The sequence below is a fragment of the Schistocerca serialis genome, chromosome 2, assembly GCF_023864345.2.
Source record: "Schistocerca serialis cubense isolate TAMUIC-IGC-003099 chromosome 2, iqSchSeri2.2, whole genome shotgun sequence".
Classification (NCBI taxonomy): domain Eukaryota; kingdom Metazoa; phylum Arthropoda; class Insecta; order Orthoptera; family Acrididae; genus Schistocerca; species Schistocerca serialis.
In genome coordinates, this window is record NC_064639.1 from 96,846,870 (window position 1) to 96,868,363 (window position 21,494).

General features: G+C 40.0%; 1 protein-coding gene across 1 annotated transcript in view; it reads left to right on the forward strand.

Moving 5' to 3' along the window:
• The window catches only part of LOC126456777 (E3 ubiquitin-protein ligase UBR5), a 342,260-nt gene that overhangs the window by 211,052 nt on the left and 109,714 nt on the right, over positions 1-21,494 (forward strand). The window contains exons 30-31 of the mRNA XM_050092547.1: positions 11,091-11,362; positions 11,610-11,991. Coding sequence (XP_049948504.1) covers positions 11,091-11,362; positions 11,610-11,991 — 654 coding nt within the window. The remainder of the gene's footprint in view (positions 1-11,090; positions 11,363-11,609; positions 11,992-21,494) is intronic.

Sequence of the window (21,494 nt, forward strand, 5' to 3'; positions counted from 1 at the left end):
AAGAAGCTTGCACAGGATAGAGTAGCATGGAGAGCTGCATCAAACCAGTCTCAGGACTGAAGACCACAACAACAACAACATGGTGGAAGAAACGATTTAAATAATTATGTGAAGTGTGGTAAACATGTAAGTGACACTAATATCGAAGGAAGATAACAAGAAAATCATCACCACTTTTTCCAAATCTGGAAGCATTGTCAATAGCATTACGGCCAAGTGTCTGTTTACTTCCTTTTTGGTGGGATACAATGTGCCCTTAAGTGCGGCTGATCTCGCTGGTGTTTTATTTAAGATGATGTTTCCCACATCAGAAGTTGCAAAGAAAAATAGCTGTGATCGCACAAAAATGGCAGGCATTGTAAATAAAACAGCAAAAAAGGCATCATCTGAAGTTGTTAAGTGCCTACAGAACGAACTGATTTCTTTGGCAAAGGATGGAAGCAATCATACAAATACCAGGTTGTATCCTGTCGTTGTTGCATTCTATGATACTCCGTGGGAAAAAGTAGTGAGCACCTGCTATCCATACCAGCGTTAGATGGGGAGTCAATAGGGTGACACATAGGTAACCTGATGTTATCACAGCTGAATTTTCATAACATACCAACTGCAAACTGTGTGGCTTTCTTTTCCGACAGTGCTCGTGTTATGATAGGACACAGAAATGCGGTGTCAGCAGTTCTGAAGGAAGTTCAACTAGGTTTTGCCATCATATGTTGCATTTGCATTTGCCACCTGATTAATCCAGCAGCTGAAAAAGGTGCTGGAAGATTACCACTTAAAATAAATGAGATCCTTGTTGGTAGAGCAGAATATCGAAAGAAAAGAACGCCTTCAGAAATTTCAGAACTTGCACAATCAAGAGGCAAAAAAATTCTGAAGCATGTATCTACTAAGTGGAGGATATCTTTAGGCAGATGTTTGAATAGGCTACTGGACCAGTGCGATCCACTTATTTTTTTCTTCAAGGAGGAAGTAATATTATGTACCCAAAACAATTTCCACAATTTTACGTCTTTCCCAATACCTCGAGGTGAACAGAATGGATCCAAAGAGTATCAGAAGAAGAGAATTCTTGATTCTGCTACTACACATATTCCTCTCAAATGTGACAAACCCATCCTAAAAAGTAAGACTTCTGCTACATCACACGAGGAAAATTTTCTTATGTTCCTGTCCTCAAACTTGAACAAGGCAGTTTGCACTTTCCTTCATTTGACTGTTCCTGTATTTGACAAACTAAATGTTGCCTTTCAGGCTTCTTCCTCACAAGTTTACCTTGTTTTAGAACTTCTAATGGGGTTGCTAAAGCAGTTTTTAAGCCCAAAATTTCCAAAAGCTTTCATTGGTTGAAGTTGAGTACAACTTGATTCAAAACCAAAGACATCAGACTTCGAACATACTGAATGATCCCCAATATACAGATAAAATCCATTTTCTTTTCGTTGGTGAGAAACGACTTTTGTACCGCCTGTGACTACATCATTAACAAGTTTCCACACAAGGATGATGCGTTAAAAAAACATGCTCAATTTTCTAGGTTAAACAAAATTGAAGATACACAGTTTTGTTCCATTTGTGTGTGGTTACCCCCCGCCCCAAAAAAATTTCCTGTTATTGGTTGCAAGGAAGAGAATGAAACTACAGATGAGGTGGTGAATGAGCTTTAGAGGCAGTTCACAGCTCTTCAGGTAGATGACACTTTGGTTGCAAGATGCTTCAAGTGATTCCAGTTGGGCGTAAATATCTAGAGTACGTGGAGCTGATGGACTTCTTAAGTATAACCGAATTTCAAGAGTGATGCTCTTTACTGTCACAATACCCCATAGCAATGTAGAATATGAATGTGTTTTCAAGCATGTGAAGAAAAATAGAGTTTGGATCATCCATGTCCAGTGAATCTCTGGAGTCTACTTCAATTTTGAAGACACGGAGGTCTGGTCCCGTTATGATGGAACATTTTCCAAGAATTTTTTCAAGAAGCTAAAAAGACCACAACCATGACTAAGTACAACTAGCATGTGATTTGCAGTGTTTATTGTATTATTTCTTCCCTTTGTTACATTAAACAAGTTTTATTGTGTAAGGCCTTTTTCAGTTATCGCATATCTGCTTTATTTATCAAGAAGTCCTGCTCCAAACCAGTATTCACTACACCCACTGCTGTTTAACATGGATCTCTTTCTAATTGTTATGTTCATCTACAAATCATTGGCCTGTGATGGAAGTAGATGTAATTTCATTGAAGTATCCTGTTTAGAGTATGACTTATTGTATTTTATAGCCTCAAAGTATCATTATTTTCGTCAAGCCAGGGTATGTAGAAAATCGTTAGATTTTTTTGTCATGCGTGAGTTTTATTAATAGCCCTTTTCAAAAGTTGGCTGGTATGCTTTTAAATAATGGTCCTTCTGTGAGTTTTCGAGTATAGTTGGATTAGTTAAGAAAGCCAGAAGAAACAGTTCTGAAAACTAGAAGTGCCTGCTATTTGAGATTGATTTTTACGCTTGAAGGCAACTTACTCTGTTGAATAAAGGAAGGTCAAATGCATTATCTACATCTACATTTATACTCCACAAGCTACCCAACGCTGTGTGGCGGAGGGCACTTTAGGTGCCACTGTCATTACCTCCCTTTCCTGTTCCAGTCGCGTATGGTTCGCGGGAAGAACGACTGCCAGAAAGCCTCCATGCGTGCCTGAATCTCTCTAATTTTACATTCGTGATCTCCTTGGGAGGTATAAGTAGAGGGAAGCAATATATTCAATACCTCATCCAGAAACGCACCCTCTCTAAACCTGGACAACAAGCTACCCCGCCATGCAGAGTGCCTCTCTTGCAGAGTCCGCCACTTGAGTTTGCTAAACATCTCTGTAACGCTATCACGCTTACCAAATAACCCAGTGACGAAACGCGCCGCTCTTCTTTGGATCTTCTCTATCTCCTCCGTCAACCCGATCTGGTACGGATCCCACACTGATGAGCAATACTCAAGTATAGGTCGAACAAGTGTTGTAAGCCACCTCCTTTTTTGATGGACTACATTTTCCAAGGACTCCTATAAGCCACCTCCTTTGTTGATGGACTTCATTTTCCAAGGACTCTCCCAATGAATCTCAACCTAGTACCCGCCTTTCCAGCAATTAATTTTATATGATCATTCCACTTCAAATCGTTCCGCACGCATACACCCAGATATTTTACAGAAGTAACTGCTACCAGTGTTTGTTCCGCTATCATATAATCATACAATAAAGGATCCTTCTTTCTATGTATTTGCAATACATTACATTTGTCTATATTAAGGTTCAGTTGCCACTCCCTGCACCATGTGCCTATCCTCTGCAGATCTTCCTACATTTCGCTGCAATTTTCTAATGCTGCAACTTCTCTGTATACTACAGCATCATCCGCGAAAAGCCGCATGGAACTTCCGACACTATCTACTACGTCATTTGTATATATATTGTGAAAAGCAATGGTCCCATAACACTCCCCTATGGCACGCCAGAGGTTACTTTAACGTCTGTAGACATCTCTCCATTGAAAACAACATGCTCTGTTCTGTTTGCTAAAATCTCTTCAATCCAGCCACACAGCTGGTCTGATATTCCGTAGGCTCTTACTTTGTTTATCAGGCGACAGTGCGGAACTGTATCGAATGCCTTCCGGAAGTCAAGGAAAATAGCACCTTCCTGGGAGCCTGTATCTAATATTTTCTGGGTCTCATGAACAAATAAAGCGAGTTGGGTCTCTCACAATCGGTTTCCGGAATCCATGTTGATTCCTACAGAGTAGATTCTGGGTTTCCAGAAGCGACGTGATACGCGAGCAAAAAAATGTTCTAAAATTCTACAACAGATCGATGTCAGAGATACAGGTCTACAGTTTAGCGCATCTGCTCGGCGACCCTTCTTGAAGACTGGGACTACCTGTGCTCTTTTCCAATCATTTGGAACCTTCCGTTCCTCTAGAGACTTGCGGTACACGGCTGTTAGAAGGGGGGCAAGTTCTTTCGCGTACTCTGTGTAGAATCGAATTGGTATCCCATCAGGTCCAGTGGACTTTCCTCTGTTGAGTGATTCCAGTTGCTTTTCTATTTCTTGGACACTTATTTTGATGTCAGCCATTTTTTCGTTTGTGCGAGGATTTAGAGAAGGAACTGCAGTGCGGTCTTCCTCTGTGAAACAGCTTTGGAAAAAGGTGTTTAGTATTTCAGCTTTACGCGTGTCATTCTGTTTCAATGCCATCATCATCCCGGAGTGTCTGGATATGCTGTTTCAAGCCACTTACTGATTTAACGTAAGACCAGAACCTCCTAGGATTTTCTGTCAAGTCGGTACATAGAATTGTACTTTTGAATTCACTGAACGCTTCACGCATAGTCCTCCTTACGCTAACTTACATAGAAAGACAATAAAATTCTTAAAATTCACACAAAATCTATAATTAGATCCACCATTAAGTTAAAACATGTTAGGCGTGATTTGGTGAACAATCACAACTGAGGATTCTATTGAAAAGATCAAGAAATTTGGCTTCAGTTTGAAGTGGCTGCTTTTATAATTTTTGCGGTATTTTCGTATAACATTTTCTAGTGACCAAACGAATGAGTTAATTGTAATCGTGAATTGTCACAACCATAGGATGTACGATGGAAGGGAAAAATGATAATCTTGTATCTGAATATTTTTAAATTATGGAGATTTCCCCATGTAAAGAACTTTTATTAAACATTCATCGCTGTTGAATGATTGCGTCAGGCCAATGTTCAGTGTTGGCTGTCATCATTATTTGATACTCTTCGACCACACAAGTTCATTGAGATTCTCGTAAACAAAATTGTTGAGTGGAAATTATTGGCCTTCATCCTAATAGATCTGGTCCCAAGCTGCAGTCAAGAAATAATCATTCATTGAGAGCACAAAGAACTCGATTGTTCAGTTACTAAACACTCCGCCACCAGCTTATTTAGTATGACTAGAAAATTAAATCCGTATACTAAATGAAATGACAGAAACGAAAAATAATCGTTTCTAAGAAAGTAACAAACCATTGAATGTAATAACATTATTATTGATCGAACAATGTACAGTTAACTTATGTGTAGTTCAGACAAAAAGTAAAGTGCAGTGCATTGGCAGAGCTGTTACTGGTACTCTGGTGATTCATGTGAAAAGGTTTCCTACATGATTATTGCTGCACAGTGGGAATTAACAGATGTTGAATATGGAATGGTAGTTGAAACCACACACAGGACATTCCATTTTGGAAATCATTAGGGAATTCAATATTCAGATATCCATGTGTCAGTAGTGTGCCGAGAGCACCAAATTTCAGATATGAACTCTCACCATGTACAATGCAGTGGCCAAGGGCCTTCATTTAATGACACAGAGCAGCAGCATTTGCGCAGAGCTATCGGCGCTAACAGACAAACAACATTGCGTGACGTAAGTGCAGAAATCAACATGGGACGTAAGATAAACATATCCATTAGGACACTGTGGCAAAATTTGGTGTTAATGGGCTATGGCAGCAGGTTACTGATGCAAGTGCCTTTGCTAACAACACAGTATTATCTGCAGAATCTCTCCTGGGCTCGTGACCATATTGGTTACCCCCTATATGACTGGAAAACTGTGGCCTGGTCAGATGAGTCCTCATTTCAGTTGGTAAGAGCTGATGGTAGGTTTCGAGTGTGGTGCAGACCCCACAAATCCATTGAACCTAGTTATCAACAAAGTACTCTACAAACTGGTGGTGGCCCCATAATGGTGTGGACTGTATTTACATGGAATGGTCTAGGCCCTTGGTTCCAACTGAACCATTCTAGGCAGGTCGAGCAAATGACTTGGCCACCCAGATCTCCAGACATGAATCCCATAGAACATATGCGAGTCGTAATCGAGAGGTCAGTTGGTGCACAATCTCCTGCACCAGCAACAGTTTCGCAGTTATGGACAGTTATAGCAGCAGTGTGGCTCAATATTTCTGCATGGGACTTCCAACGACTTGCTGAATCCATGCAACATTGAGTTGATATATATACCAGGCAAAAGGAAGTCCAACACGATCTTAGGAGGTATCCCAAGACTTCGGTCACCTCAGTGTAAGTTGTAAATGATATTTTATTAGCACGACATCTTCGGGTGCTACACTTCGTACAGGATGTCAAATCGGTCTCTGAAAATTGCCTTGCTAATATCATTTACAACTCAAGCGGATTTCTCAGTGTTATCAATTACTTAAAGGGTCTTTTCAAAAGGTGAACTTGAAACCTAAAAATTGATATTTTTCGACCACAGTGTGTTTATACTTTTCTCCGTAAAAACTTTGTAAGCGACTTACGCTATCTTTTCATCAAGACACTAACCCTTACAGAATCCATGGTTTCTTAATGTGCAAACAATAACAGTTTGATTTTTAGGTGTTACCACATACCTGGTACCCATGGAGCAGGTCTACAAATGTGGTGCAATTGTCATTAGCGACTGCCAACACAGCAATTCCTGGTTTTATATGTGAGCCATGTCTGTTTGGTGACTATAAATTTAGTGAGTAGTCTTCCTTTTACAATGGAATATGCCTCAAACCACTGACTAGAATCCTCTTGTGTCCTCTCTTTTGCCACAGATGTTTTATTCACCTCTGCACAACTCAATCTGAAATATTATTGGCCTCGTAGTTTAAACAAAGGAAAATCCAGGACAGAACGTAACAATGTTATGAAAAGGAAAGTTGCCATTCACCATATAGTGGAGATGCTGCGTCACAGATAGGCACAACAAAAAGACTGTCACCTCTCTCTCTCTCTCTCTCTCTCTGTGTGTGTGTGTGTGTGTGTGTGTGTGTGTGTGTGTGTGTGTATTTTTGACTAATGCCTTACGGGCCAAAAGCTTTATTTGTGACTGTCTTTTTTGTTGTGCCTATCTGCAACTCAGCATCTGCACTATACGGTATGTGGCAACTTTCCTCTTCATAGTTCGATGTTTCAGCCCTTGCAAGTCCTGAAATCTTGTTGTGGTGTCGTCTCTTGGCTGTAGTTATTTTCTGCTTATGACTTAACAAATGTTCACAGAAATTATGAGGTGCATTCAAGTTCTAAGGCCTCCAATTTTTTTTTTTCTAATTAACTACTCACCCAAAATCGATGAAACTGGCATTACTTCTCAATGTAATCGCCCTGCAGACGTACACATTTTTCACAACGCTGACGCCATGATTCCATGGCAGCGGCGAAGGCTCCTTTAGCAGTCTGTTTTGACCATTGGAAAATCGCTGAGGCAATAGCAGCACAGCTGGTGAATGTGCAGCCACGGAGAGTGTCTTTCATTGTTGGAAAAAGCCAAAAGTCACTAGGAGCCAGGTCAGGTGAGTAGGGAGCATGAGGAATCACTTCAAAGTTGTTATCACGAAGAAACTGTTGCGTAACGTTAGTCGATGTGAGGGTGCGTTGTCTTGGTGAAACAGCACACTCGCAGCCCTTCCCGGACGTTTTTGTTGCGGTGCAGGAAGGAATTTGTTCTTCAAAACATTTTCGTAGGATGCACCTGTTACCATAGTGCCCTTTGGAATGCAATGGGTAAGGATTATGCCCTCGCTGTCCCAGAACATGGACACCATCATTTTTTCAGCACTGGCAGTTACCCGAAATTTTTTTGGGAGGCGGTGAATCTGTGTGCTTCCATTGAGCTGACTGGCACTTTGTTTCTGGATTGAAAAATGGCATCCACGTCTCATCCATTGTCACAAACGACGAAAAGAAAGTCCCGTTCATGCTGTCGTTGAACGTCAACATTGCTTGGCAACATGCCACACGGGCAGCCATGTGGTCTTCCGTCAGCATTCCTGGCACCCACCTGGATGACACTTTTCGCATTTGCAGGTCGTCATGCAGGATTGTGTGCACAGAACCCACAGAAATGCCAACTCTGGAGGCAATCTGTTTAACAGTCATTCGGCGATCCCCCAAAACAATTCTCTCCACTTTCTCGATCATGTCATCAGACCGGCTTGTGTGAGCCCGAGGTTATTTCGGTTTGTTGTCACACGATGTTCTGCCTTCATTAAACTGTGCACCCGCGAACGTACTTTCGACACATCCATAACTCCATCATCACATGTTTCCTTCAACTGTTGATGAATTTCAATTGGTTTCACACCACGTAAATTCAGAAAACAAATGATTGCACGCTGTTCAAGTAAGGAAAACGTTGCCATTTTAAGTATTTAAAACAGTTCTCATTCTCGCCGCAGGCGGTAAAATTCCATCTGCCGTACGGTGCTGCCATCTCTGGGACATATTGACAATGAACGCGGCCTCATTTTAAAACAATGCGGATGTTTCTATCTCTTTCCAGTCCGTAGAAAAAAAATCGGAGGCCTTAGAACTTGAATGCACCTCGTACATTGTATCTGTAACTATCCATAGTTGACCACATTGAACCTAACTTGTGGTATAGTTTTCAAACTTTGTCAGTATACAGTACTTTGCAAACAGTAAGTCAAACATGTAAAGTATGGCTGCCATCCCCTATAACAAATTATTTTGTTTCTTATTTGAGAAACCATAAAACATCAAAGTCTTTAAGCCACTTGTAGATTATTACAATATCAGTTCAAGGTGTTATCTTCCACTGAAACTGTCACTGAGCTAGAACTAGGAACACTCACTTCACATGTTCAGAAACCTGCTCTAACATAACAGTACCTGTTAGGGAAATTGCAGCATGAGATGGGAAGGAACACCAGCTGCACTCAGTGTGTATTCCTGGCAGCCTTAGTCATAGTGTTGAAGAGGCAGTTCTGGCAACCACAGGGTGAGTAGGGTGCAATCGATGCGAATTGTGGTGTATGTTGGAACCAACATAGCCTGTTGTCTGGGCTCCGAGGTCAAACTTGTCATTCCTGTGATTGGCAAGGAAGGGTTCATGTGCAGATGAACTCTTTACATGTCCTTCCTTCACTCTGTTGCTATTGCATTCCTGTTACAACCACATTAGATTTGTCACCCGTGATGCTTTGTACTCAGTCATCAGATCTGCCACAGATCATCGCCTATCCTGTTTTGAGTGTTAAGTCACCAACCTATACATTCACTGATGAGACGCGGATGTCTTGACACCTTGCCACCTGCTCACAGTTTCACCATGCTTAAGACCATTCCCATAGATTCCATAGATATTTGCGGCAGTGTCACTTGAATAGGGAACCGGCTTCCCATTTCTGAGGTACTAGCTCCATGGAACTAGGCCAAAAAATCTGCCCTTTGTCAAAGTAATATATGTCACTGGATTTCCCCATTAGCAACCTGTTTCCTATCTAGAATAATTCCACATTCCGCATACAGACTTCCTTTTTGCACTATGTGCCCACAAAGGCACCAGGCACGAATCAGTCTCCGTACAGGCAGTGGTCATAACAGATAATATAATCAAAATCTTTCTCACAAAACCCAAAGCAATTTTGGTCGCATTAAAGGCTGTTAGTGGCGCCAGTTTACTTCACGCACCACTGGAAAGGTGAGTGAAATTGACATGAGTGTGAGTGGCATTGAGAAACAGTTGAAATTGCGTAGATTGAACAGAGCTCCAGGCCCCCATAGAATCTATGTGAGATTGTACATTGAACTTGCAGCCGCATTCCATGTTGTATTTTAATGGTCTTGCAGATAATATTAATACGAGAGTCAGTGAAAATGTTATGCCTCCTACTTTTTGTCAGGAACTTCAAATGCAACTGCATAGGTCAAAAACCACTTATGACTTTTGACATAATTTCCGTCCATTTCCACAGTTTTGGTCTGTCATTTAAGAAGGGGATATCTTCCAATATGGTAAAATGCATGGACGTTGTGATGGCCTCCTCATCTTCGGAGAAAATCCCACGATGAACTGCTTTTAGCGTCCCAAACAGATGGAAATGCTGATGGTGCCAGGTCAGGGCTGTATGGAGGCTTAGGCAAGACTCACCATCCAGTTTTCAGCATCTCTTCAGAAGTGTAATGACTAGTGCGTGGTTTTGCATTGTCATGTAAAATAACAACATCCGTCATAGCTTTTGTTGGACAAACTCACTGAAGACCTGTCTTTACTGAGGGATGTAGTGCAACACAAATCATCTGCAGTCACCCACTGTTCTCGTCAACTCGTTGAATGTCACTGCAGTCATCGGCCTTCCGCTCCATGTTTCGTCAGCCAATGGGTGTTTACCCTTCAGCTTCGTTACGGTGATGAAGAACCCTTCAGTCATGCATGAATATAAATAAGCCTTTCATTAATTCTATCACAGAACGGTGTCTAACACAGACAACATCGAGTCAGCCTTTTTGCAAGGTACTGCAATCTGTTGGCACAGGAAGTGACTACAGCAGTGGATTGGGGAAGAAAATTTGTGGAATAGCACCAAATCAAAATTCCCACTTTTCAAACTTAATTTAAAGAGAAAAAAATAGGTGAATTCCTTCTTACTAACCCTTATAGTAACCTCATACTTTCAATCTATAATGAAGAACTGTCTGAAGAAAAGAGCAGAAAGAATATTGTATGATTCCAGTAGCAATGACTTACACTTAAGAGTTAACTAATACAAATATCTGTGTTTAAATTTTCTTAGAGATTTTTCCCAATTGTCTGGCATTAAGGAATGTGTTAACTACAGAGCTGTTTGGTGCCATAACACAAGGTTATATCTTTGGTGCGCCATTGTATCATTAGTGACTGCTAACTGAACACACTAATGGTTACTACACAAAAATAGTACCAATGGTGAAAGTGTAGATATAATTTATGTCCTCCAGTGTAAAATGTCTGTGCAATGCAACTTTATTGTAGTGATAAGTAATAATTGTGTAAAATAAACAGAAATATGCAACACTGTAAGGAGCTGGAGAAAGCTAAACAGTCATAATTTTAGCATCTGTGCTATCATTAATAACTTTACTTTTGATTAGTGTCAACATATCTTAGAAGCATTATGGAAGAGTATAAAATCCATCACTGCCAGACACATTCTTTCATCCACTGCCATAATGGTAGTAAAGTTAGGAATTGCAGAAACCAGTATATCTAACTGTCGAGAGTGTGGCAGGGGTTCGTGTTACAGGAGGAAGCAGCCTCGTGTTTATAGACCCATCATCCCTGAGACGTTCAACAACAGCAGCGACAGCAGCAGTAGCTGCAGCCGCAGCTGGCCAGGAACCAGTTACCATGGCTACAACTGCGAGCTGTCTTGCGAGGGCATTCGGTATTGTTATGCGCCAGATTGCAGACCTTCTTACAATGCTGCAAGATTACCATGCACTAGCACCGTCATTGCCACGCACTCTTGACATATCGTATCAGGAGTCACTTAATTTGCAGGTAATCTTGACTGTGAGGTTGTTGGATATTCTCTAGTACAATCTATGCATTACTTTGTCTGAATCTATGTTAAGAATTTTTAACTTTCGGGCTTCTTTTAAAACTTTTTGTCTCATTGTAAATGTAATTGAATTAATATAATCTGCTTAACAGCCTCATTTATGACGAATGAATTTGTAATTCTGATCAACATGCACACAGTTTTATGCCTGTGTTACAGTTTTTTTTCTCCACTTCAATGTTGCAGTTATACTTGGAGTACCGGTTGAAACCAACATGGGATTGGTTGGTGACTGTTATGGACTCTACTGAAGCTCAGCTACGTTTTGGTGCATCGTTGACACATTCATCAGATCCAGCACATCCAGGACACCCTCTGCACCAGACAGCAGGCTTGGGGCTTGGTGGTGTCCCAGGTGGCCTCGGGGGTCTTATTGGGCCAGCAGCTCTTTCACTCTCCGTTTTAGGTGGGAACACTGCAGGAAGCAGTTCTGCCAATAGAAATGGTGGCACAGGGCACAGAGCCAGTTCTGCTAGCTCGACACCTCCAGTCGGTTCATCTTCTGGCCCTCGAATTGTTGGGTTTGCTACTGGTGCTGATGGGCCGCGTACAACACGTGATCGTGAAGGTATGGCCTCTGTTACGTTTGTGCTCATAGTTAATGGTAGTAAAGGTGAAATGGAAATAACAAATATAGTAAAACCTTACTTAAGAGGGGAACCACATTAGGAGGCTGTTTGAACCCTCTTCTTCTTCTTCTTCTCCCCCCCCCCCCCCCCCCCCCAAGAATTAATTAGAATTTAATCAAACTTTGACAACATTTAATTCGTATTTTGAACAATTTTTTGTTAATTTTTGTAAATAATTTCGGCCAAAATAACTGTGATGTCTACTGAAGGTTGAGGGTATAGTTCTCCAATTGCATGCAGTGTAGCCATTCCGATTTTCATATGAAATCAAAAAGGTTTTGATTTTACATTAATAATATATTTTCTAAGAATATGAACCTCAATGTATGTGAAAATAATGAAAATTAAAAATTTTGCAAGTGTTGGAACAATTTACTTCGATTTTCACAATTTTTTTCTCTAATCGTGCAAAGAAAAATACCCTTAAAACCATGATTTCATCGCACAAGTTGGTTTATATAATCTGTGATTTTATAAAGAATCATACTATCAATTTTCATAATGATCGGTTCTATACTTTTTGAGTTAGACTGCATGCAAATGTGAAAAAAGTCGTTTTGAGATAAATGCATTTGAAAAATAAATTCTCAGAAACTAGAAATTCAAGGAAGTTAACAATAATGTAAAATGCTTACCTGTTAATCTATGATTCCAGCACCATATAGTAATCCTTATGCTTCCTCACAGGTTTCGTTTTGCGCTTGGTAGCAGTGCTTTCTGAGCTTCCTTTGATTCCAATGAACTACGTCGATTCTGTTGGCTCACGTGCTTGTTATCCATTTGTTCGGCATAACTGAAGCTTTGTGTGCCTATTACAATTCCTGCCTTGTTCGTGACCATCAGAAGAGATGAACTTCCTTCATTGAATAAGCCCACTGCTAATACAATGTCGATTCAACGACTTTTAGTCAAGAGTAAAAGTGTTTAGGAGCTCATCGCCAAATAGTGGAATTAAAACTTTCATTCGCATTTTGTGCGTGGCCACCTAAACATCTCTCCAGTAATTCATCCATTGATAAATCTCCATATATTGGAAGAATTTCCCTCTGTATGTCAGAGTGCAATGGAGTAGGGTGCAGTTCATGTTCCATTCCAAGGGCTGTTCGTTTCTGCCACTCACACCAGCTGTTTTCTCCCTCTGGGCAATGCTCGGGTCAAGGATTTTCACCCATCGAAATCATATGATAGTATGTCGCCATAATTGCTTTTTTCATGTCTTGCACTCAGCTCTATGCTCATAAAAAATCTAAACAAATGCGAATTTTGCTTTGAAATTTTGACAGCGTTTTCTTAGATAGTTAAGCTAATGATTTATGCAATAAAAAAAATAAAAAGAATCGGATTTTTTGAACCTCCTCATGTGGTTTCCCCCCTTGAAGTTGTAAGTAGTGCAAGATCCTGTAACTTTCTTTCTTTCTCCTTTTTCTTTTGGGGGGGGGGGGGGGGGGGGACAACATTTTGAAGACCTATCATATGTAAATGATACATTTTAATAGAACACTAATCTCACCTTTGCTTTTAGTGGCTCATTTTGCAATTATAAATTTATGATAATCTTAGTCTCCAATCCTGCTATACCTCCATTTACAGTACACATATTTCATTGTTGAGCACTTTTGTGGATAAAAGTACAGCTCAAGAACTCCATTACTTAAAAGCCAAAAGTGGTCACATTACAGTAGAATTGAAGTAACCAATTGGTAGCCATTTTAATATCACATTTACAGCATCTCTCTGTCATTTACTTTCACAGATAAGGGTTGCATGATAACTTAACTACTGATCTGCACACATGAAACGAAAGGTACAGTTTATAACATTCCCCAGCACAGCAGTGCACTTGCTGCGTGAATACTGAAGTTATAGTAATAGTCGCTACTTTTTCCATAAATCTCTATCTTATGCTTTTTTTCTTCATATAAATTTTTGACTGACAACCATACAAAGTTACAAGCTATACAAAGAAATTTTGTCATCAGATTCCTTCCAAAGGCAGCACTAATCAATGATAGAAATTGCAGGTGAGACAGCTTCCATATAAATTTCTGAGCTGCCATAATTTAAATCAGGACTCCGTTTGTTGGCCTTAGTAGCTTACACAAAACATTATACATTGTAATGACAAGCTGTTTTGTGTCGAAACATGGATGGTAAAAAACTGGAAACATATAAATAACTATTTCCGATTACATGAGCACAATTTCAGTCAATATAGGATGTAAAATTTCTTAGGTATCTAATTCAATTTTTACAGCTTCTTTCATCATCACAATTCATCTCAAATTGTGAGACTTCAGAATGAAGCTGAAACAAATCATATTTTATGGAAAAATTCAATATTCTGTAGGAAATTCACAACACAAATGCTAATTACATATCATACTTTTTCAAAATCCAGCATCTTGGAGATGCTGTGTCCCATCGCTCTCCCACTTCATCGCTATCTCTGAATTGATGTGCCCCATCACTTGTGCGCTGCCTATAACACCACGTTCAAACCGACTCACATCTTGATAACCTGCCATTGTAGCAGCAGTAACTGATCTAACAACTGCCCCAGATACTTGCTGTCTTATATAGGTGCTACCGACTGCAGCGCTGTATTCTGCCTGTTTACATCTCTCTGTGTTTGAATATGCATGCCTATACTAGTCTTTTTTTTTCCACTCCAGTGTATGAGAGCAGTGATTTCATTTGGTTTTTCTTAAGCAAAGTCACTGGTCTTCTGATGAATAAAGTAAATTTTAACGTGGGTTTGCTGAAACCTAGAGAGACATGAGTTTTCTTTTGTTTTCCAAATTAATTTCTAGAAAGGAAATTGGAGTTTGTTGACTGCTTCTCTGAATTTAATTGTTGGGATTCAGCCTGTCACCTTTCAGCCATCATTCAAGTGGCAGACTGTGTGTGTGTGTGTCCACTTTCATGTTAGCTAAGGATTTTTCAAAATAAATGCGACATATTTACACCCAGGATGATACTTATTTAAATTTTTCTTTCGTTTCATCGTAAGTTTCATCTTTATAAGCCATTATTCATTGATCATTCAGAAAAGATAAATATGTATAAAAATGGATGGGTCCTCGTAATTTGTATATCCATTCGTTTTTGATGTTTTGGCAATTATTTGATGCAATCAAGTGGGAAATGTGTAACTTTTCTAGCTGTTGTGATTCATTTTCAGGATTTAGTTTAGTGTTGACATTTGAAGAGGTTACAAGTGTTTTTGAATGCTCCGCAGATTTTTACTTTTGAAAGATGGATAAAAAAATTTGCTCCAGAATAACTGGAGGTGCAAAATTGCTTCTGAGATTGGAAAAAGCTCTGGTACAAGTGTATTATATCCAGGGGGGAATTACTTTGAAGGCTGCAAAGTTTATGTTTATGGGTAAATAAAAGATCTGTAAGAAAAACAAAAATCCCTGTTTTGATCACATCTTTTATGTGGCTGTGGTACCCTGAATGAAGAATATTTTTCTGAAGTTGTGCTCAGAAATTGATTTCTGAAAATGAAATGCTCACTTTTAGCAATCAAATCCAATGTTCTGGCATGTAAATGTATTTACTTTTTGTATTATATCAAAATCTGTATTGTGGGGGCAAGAATGAACACTTGACCTCCTGAACTTAAAAGCTGCATTTCTTTCTTCGGGTGAGTTATTTGTCTTTGCTTTGTTAGACTTTGCTTTGTTGTGAAGCAGTCATGAAACATGTGATGATTACAGTTATACCTCAAGTGGCTAATCCCTCGTTGACAGAGGTCAACATAAGTAGGCTATTGGATTCTGGGGAGCCTGCATCATGTGCGAAACAAAACTGCAAACCTATCAGTCCCTCAAAATCCAATCTAAATCACGGACACAAAATCAGACTGAAACAGACTTTTAAAATGCGGACCAAAAACATACAGACAAAGTTTATGTTGATGCGTAAATAAAAGATCTGTAAGAAAAACAAAGCAAGTTCTTGACAGTATGAGATAACTTGGGATTGGCATACTGGCACTACAGGAAACAAGATTCAGGAACAAAAACATGATGGAATCGAAGGGATATGTAATTCTGAAAGGGAAACACGGTGCTGGGGAGCCAAAGCAATCTTTTATGTTCGGCACAGTCTTTGTAGTAGATCGTAGATACCTGGATAGTATCACTGAGTGGACGGGCATAAACGAGAGGCTGTCATATCTGACAAAATGTATACAATAGTAAATGGATATGCACCAACAAATGACAAGAACAAAAAAGACAGAGCAGGAACTGAACATTTTTGGTCACTTAAGATAAGGTAGTGACATAAGTGGACAAAAGAGGTGTCACTATTTTGCTAGGAGATTTTAACGCACAAATAGGCACGGAAAGGAAGTTTAGAGGTCCTGTGGGAGATAATCCAGCCCACAAGAGAACAAACAAGAATGATGAGAGATTAGTGGACCTGTGTAGGAGACACAAGATGAGAATAATGACCACCTATTACAAAGCTAAGGCAAGCAAGAAAACAGTGTGGGTCACCCCTCGATTGGGGAAAAACAGCTAGACCCTGTAGCAAACCGTGACAAGAATCACAGAGAGAGTATGAACACAAAAGTGAGGAAAAATAGCAGGATGGAATCAGATCACTACCTTGTCGAAATAAAATGCAGATGGATACCAACAGAGCGAGGAAACTTAACGACCATAAACATCCACAGAATTGACCTAGATCTTCTGAAAAGACACAGAGCAGAGTATACAAAGAGAATGGTAGCTCAGAGTGATTGGAAGAGAGTGAGAGATATGATGGAAGAAGAGGCAGTGAAACTGGCCACTAACAACCAGAAAAGGAAGCAAGAATGGTGGACGGATGAATGTGAGAATGCAGTTGAGACAAGGGGGAAACCATGGATGAAATGGCAATCCTAAGTAAAGCTAGAAGACTGGTCGAAATTCCAGAATGCGAGAACAATTGCTAGCTAAATGATCAGAAATGCCAAAAGAAGTAGATGGAATGAGAAACTAGAAGAAGCAAACACAGCCTTCAATAAACATGAATCACATATCTTTTTCAGAGAAATGAAGAGCAGAATTAAAGGCTTTGAGGCAAAAGAACCCTTCATAATAGGACAAGATGGCACAACAGAAATTGGCGGGAAAGAGGTGTGCGAGGAAATGGCTAGGTATTTTAAGGATTTGCTGAATGCAGAAGCACCAACAGTAAAGTGGACACACTTATGCTCTAGGGACGAAAGTCAGGATAGTCTAGACAATGTACCCACCAGGGCAGAAGTAGCAGAGGCAATTAAAAACCTCAAAAATGACAAGGCATCAGGCAGTGATGGTATCTGTGCTGAAGAGATCAAGTGGGGTGGGCCTGAAATAGAAAGAAGTATGTACAAAATAATAATGGATATCTGGAGAAATAAGAAGATACCCATAGACTGGAAAGAAGCCATTATAATACCACTACACAAGAAAGTATTGCATAGCTACTGGGCCATCTCTCTCTTAAACATAGGGTGCAAGGTTTTGTCGAGAACTTTGCTGAGCAAAGTTGAAGAACAACTGGGCCCGACAATAGGAGAGTACCAGAAGTACTCTGGTTGATGTGTTAGATGATGGAGGACTGGATGCTACAACATATTCAATAATAAAGGAAATGTTAAGTGACACTGCAGCCAGGATCAGGCATCGCAGTACGTTGTCAGACAGCTTCGAAATAAATACAGGAGTCCAGCAAGGGGAAGGACTGTCACCAATTTTATTTAACCTGGATTTGGATGAAGTAGTGAGACAGTGGAGACAACTAAATAGTAACATGAAGATCAAAGGTGTGCAAATGGGTACAAGATCAAACACAGTGCAACAGTGGACTGCCTGGCATTTGCAGGTGACATAACACTTTTAAATGAGACAGAAGAAGATGCAAAGACAGCACTAAAAAATCTATCCGAAACAGCAGAAAAGGTTGGACTGAAGATTGGATATAAGAAGACCAAGACATTGAACAGTTAGTCTGACTGGAGGATAGAAAGCCAAGTGGTTGAGAAAGTCAACAGTTTTCGCTGTTCAGGGGAGATGGCAACAGGTGGCATACAGACGAACAGTAGCATAGTAGACAGGGCACAGCTTTTGCAGAAGCTTCGGTGAAAACAACATATGGCAAGAAAAATCTGTCACGGAATGCCAAATTGCGACATTACACAGCAACTGTAAGAAATGCTGCTCTTATTGCATCAGAAACGATCACACTCGGCAGGAGAACTTGTATACAACTGGAGGAGGAGGATCAGAAAACTCTGAGACATATGGGGATATCTGGATACACAGAACACAACAGGAACTGTATGAAAATATTGAACCCATATCAAGCAAAATACGGAAGAGGAGGTTAAGATTTGTTGGGCACATCATGAGGATGGACGAGAAGAGGTTGACTAAGAAGATATGGAATGCAACATGTCCTATGGGAAACAACTGGGTGAAGGAAGTGAGAGATGACTGGAAGGCTGTAGGAATAAAAGAAAGGAATCTGCAGGCAATAGTACAGGACAAGGAGAAGTATAAAGGGTTGGTGGATGGTCACAGGTGGCTGGACACCAAAATCAAAATGTCTTAACAGAAGAAGGCAGAAACAGAAGCAGCGAAAGAATGAAGAGGTATTAGGGAAGAAGGAAGACGGGCAAAACAAGCCACACGTGATCCTGAATGGTCCTAACAAAGCAGAAGGAGATAGAAGTGTCAGTCCGATATTCTGATTTTGCCCAGAATTACATGCCTGAAAATTTGTGCATTCTCTTCAAATACTTGCTGCTACGTGATGCTGTTAACTTCCCCCACTTCATGAAACTATTGAAACTCATATGTCAAATACAACTTCGTTTATTTAGAAAACATTTAAACGAAAAAGGTGCAATGAATCTGTTGTTGTTGTTGTTGTTGTTGTGGTCTTCAGTCCTGAGACTGGTTTGATGCAGCTCTCCATGCTACTCTATCCTGTGCAAGCTTCTTCATCTCCCAGTACCTACTGCAACCTACATCCTTCTGAATCTGTTTAGTGTATTCATCTCTCGGTCACCTTCTACGATTTTTACCCTCCACGCTGCCCTCCAATACTAAATTGGTGATCCCTTGATGCCTCAGAACATGCCCTACCAAACGATCCCTTCTTCTAGTCAAGTTGTGCCACAAACTTCTCTTCTCCCCAATTGTATTCAATACCTCCTCATTAGTTACGTGATCTACCCACCTTATCTTCAGCATTCTTCTGTAGCACCACATTTCGAAAGCTTCTATTCTCTTCTTGTCCAAACAAGTTATCGTCGATGTTTCACTTCCATACATGGCTACACTCCATACAAATACTTTCCGAAACGACTTCCTGACACTTAAATCTATACTCGGTGTTAACAAATTTCTCTTCTTCAGAAATGATTTCCTTGCCATTGCCAGTCTACATTTTATATCCTCTCTACTTCGACCATCATCAGTTATTTTACTCCCTAAATAGCAAAACTCCTTTACTACTTTAAGTGTCTCATTTCCTAATCTAATTCCCTCAGCATCACCCGATTTAATTTGACTACATTCCATTATCCTCGTTTTGCTTTTGTTGATGTTCATCTTATATCCTCCTTTCAAGACACTGTCTATTCCGTTCAACTGCCCTTCCAAGTCCTTTGCTGTCTCTGACAGAATTACAATGTCATCGGCGAACCTTAAGGTTTTTATTTCTTCTCCATAGATTTTAATTCCTACTCCGAATTTTTCTTTTGTTTCCTTTACTGCTTGCTCAATATACAGATTGAATAACATCGGGGAGAGGCTACAACCCTGTCTCACTCCTTTCCCAACCACTGCTTCCCTTTCATGCCCCTCGACTCTTATAACTGCCATCTGATTTCTGTACAAATTGTAAATAGCCTTTCGCTCCCTGTATTTGACCCCTGCCACCTTCAGAATTTGAAAGAGAGTATTCCAGTTAACATTGTCAAAAGCTTTCTCTAAGTCTACAAATGCTAGAAACGTAGGTTTGCCTTTTCTTAATCTATTTTCTAAGATAAGTCGTAAGGTTAGTATTGCCTCACGTGTTCCAACATTTCTACGGAATCCAAACTAATCCTCCCCGAGGTCCGCTTCTACCAGTTTTTCCATTCGTCTGTAAAGAATTCGCGTTAGTATTTTGCAGCTGTGACTTATTAAACTGATAGTTCAGTAATTTTCGCATCTGTCAACACCTGCTTTCTTTGGGATTGGAATTATTATATTCTTCTTGAAGTCTGAGGGTATTTCGCCTGTCTCGTACATCTTGCCCACCAGATGGTAGAGTTCTGTCATGACTGGCTCTCCCAAGGCCATCAGTAATTCTAATGGAATGTTGTCTACTCCCGGGGCCTTGTTTCGACTGAGGTCTTTCACTGCTCTGTCAAACTCTTCACGCAGTATCTTATCTCCCATTTCGTCTTCATCTACATCCTCTTCCATTTCCATAATATTGCCCTCAAGCACATCGCCCTTGTATAAACCCTCTATATACACCTTCCACCTTTCTCCCTTCCCTTCTTTGCTTAGAACTGGGTTTCCATCTGAGCTCTTGATATTCATACAAGTGGTTCTCTTCTCTCCAAAGGTCTCTTTAATTTTCCTGTAGGCAGTATCTATCTTACCCCTAGTGAGACAAGCCTCTACATCCTTACATTTGTCCTCTAGCCATCCCTGCTTAGCCATTTTGCACTTCCTGTCGATCTCATTTTTGAGACATTTGTATTCCTTTTCGCCTGCTTCATTTACTGCATTTTTATATTTTCTCCTTTCATCAATTAAATTCAATATTTCTTCTGTTACCCAAGGATTTCTATTAGCCCTCACCTTTTTACCTACTTGATCGTCTGCTGCCTTCACTACTTCATCCCTCAGAGCTACCCATTCTTCTTCTACTGTATTTCTTTCCCCCATTCCTGTCAAATGTTCTCTTATGCTCTCCCTGAAACTCTCTACAACCTCTGGTTGTTTCAGTTTATCCAGGTCCCACCTCCTTAGATTCCCACCTTCTTGCAGTTTCTTCAGTTTCAATCTGCAGTTCATAACCAATATATCGTGGTCAGAATCCACATCTGCCCCTGGAAATGTCTTACAATCTGTTAGTGTCATAAAATTAGAGTGTTGTGAACTTGATTCACTTTAGCTCTGAAAACAGTTGACTGTTGAGAGGTTCTTTCTGGGAGACCAAATTAAAAAAATAAATAAATAAATGTCTTGAAGAATATTTTGTTGCATATGTTAGTTACTTACTTTTTCTTATAATTACTTCAAATGAATTTTCACTGCATAGTATAACAGTGCATTTATTGCTTGATCATATGCTGTATATTTCCTGTATGGATATCTCGGTCATTGTTTTATCTCCTGGATACTGTATTGCAGCTACAGTAACCCATCCATTACCATGTGTATTAGCATCATGATTATCC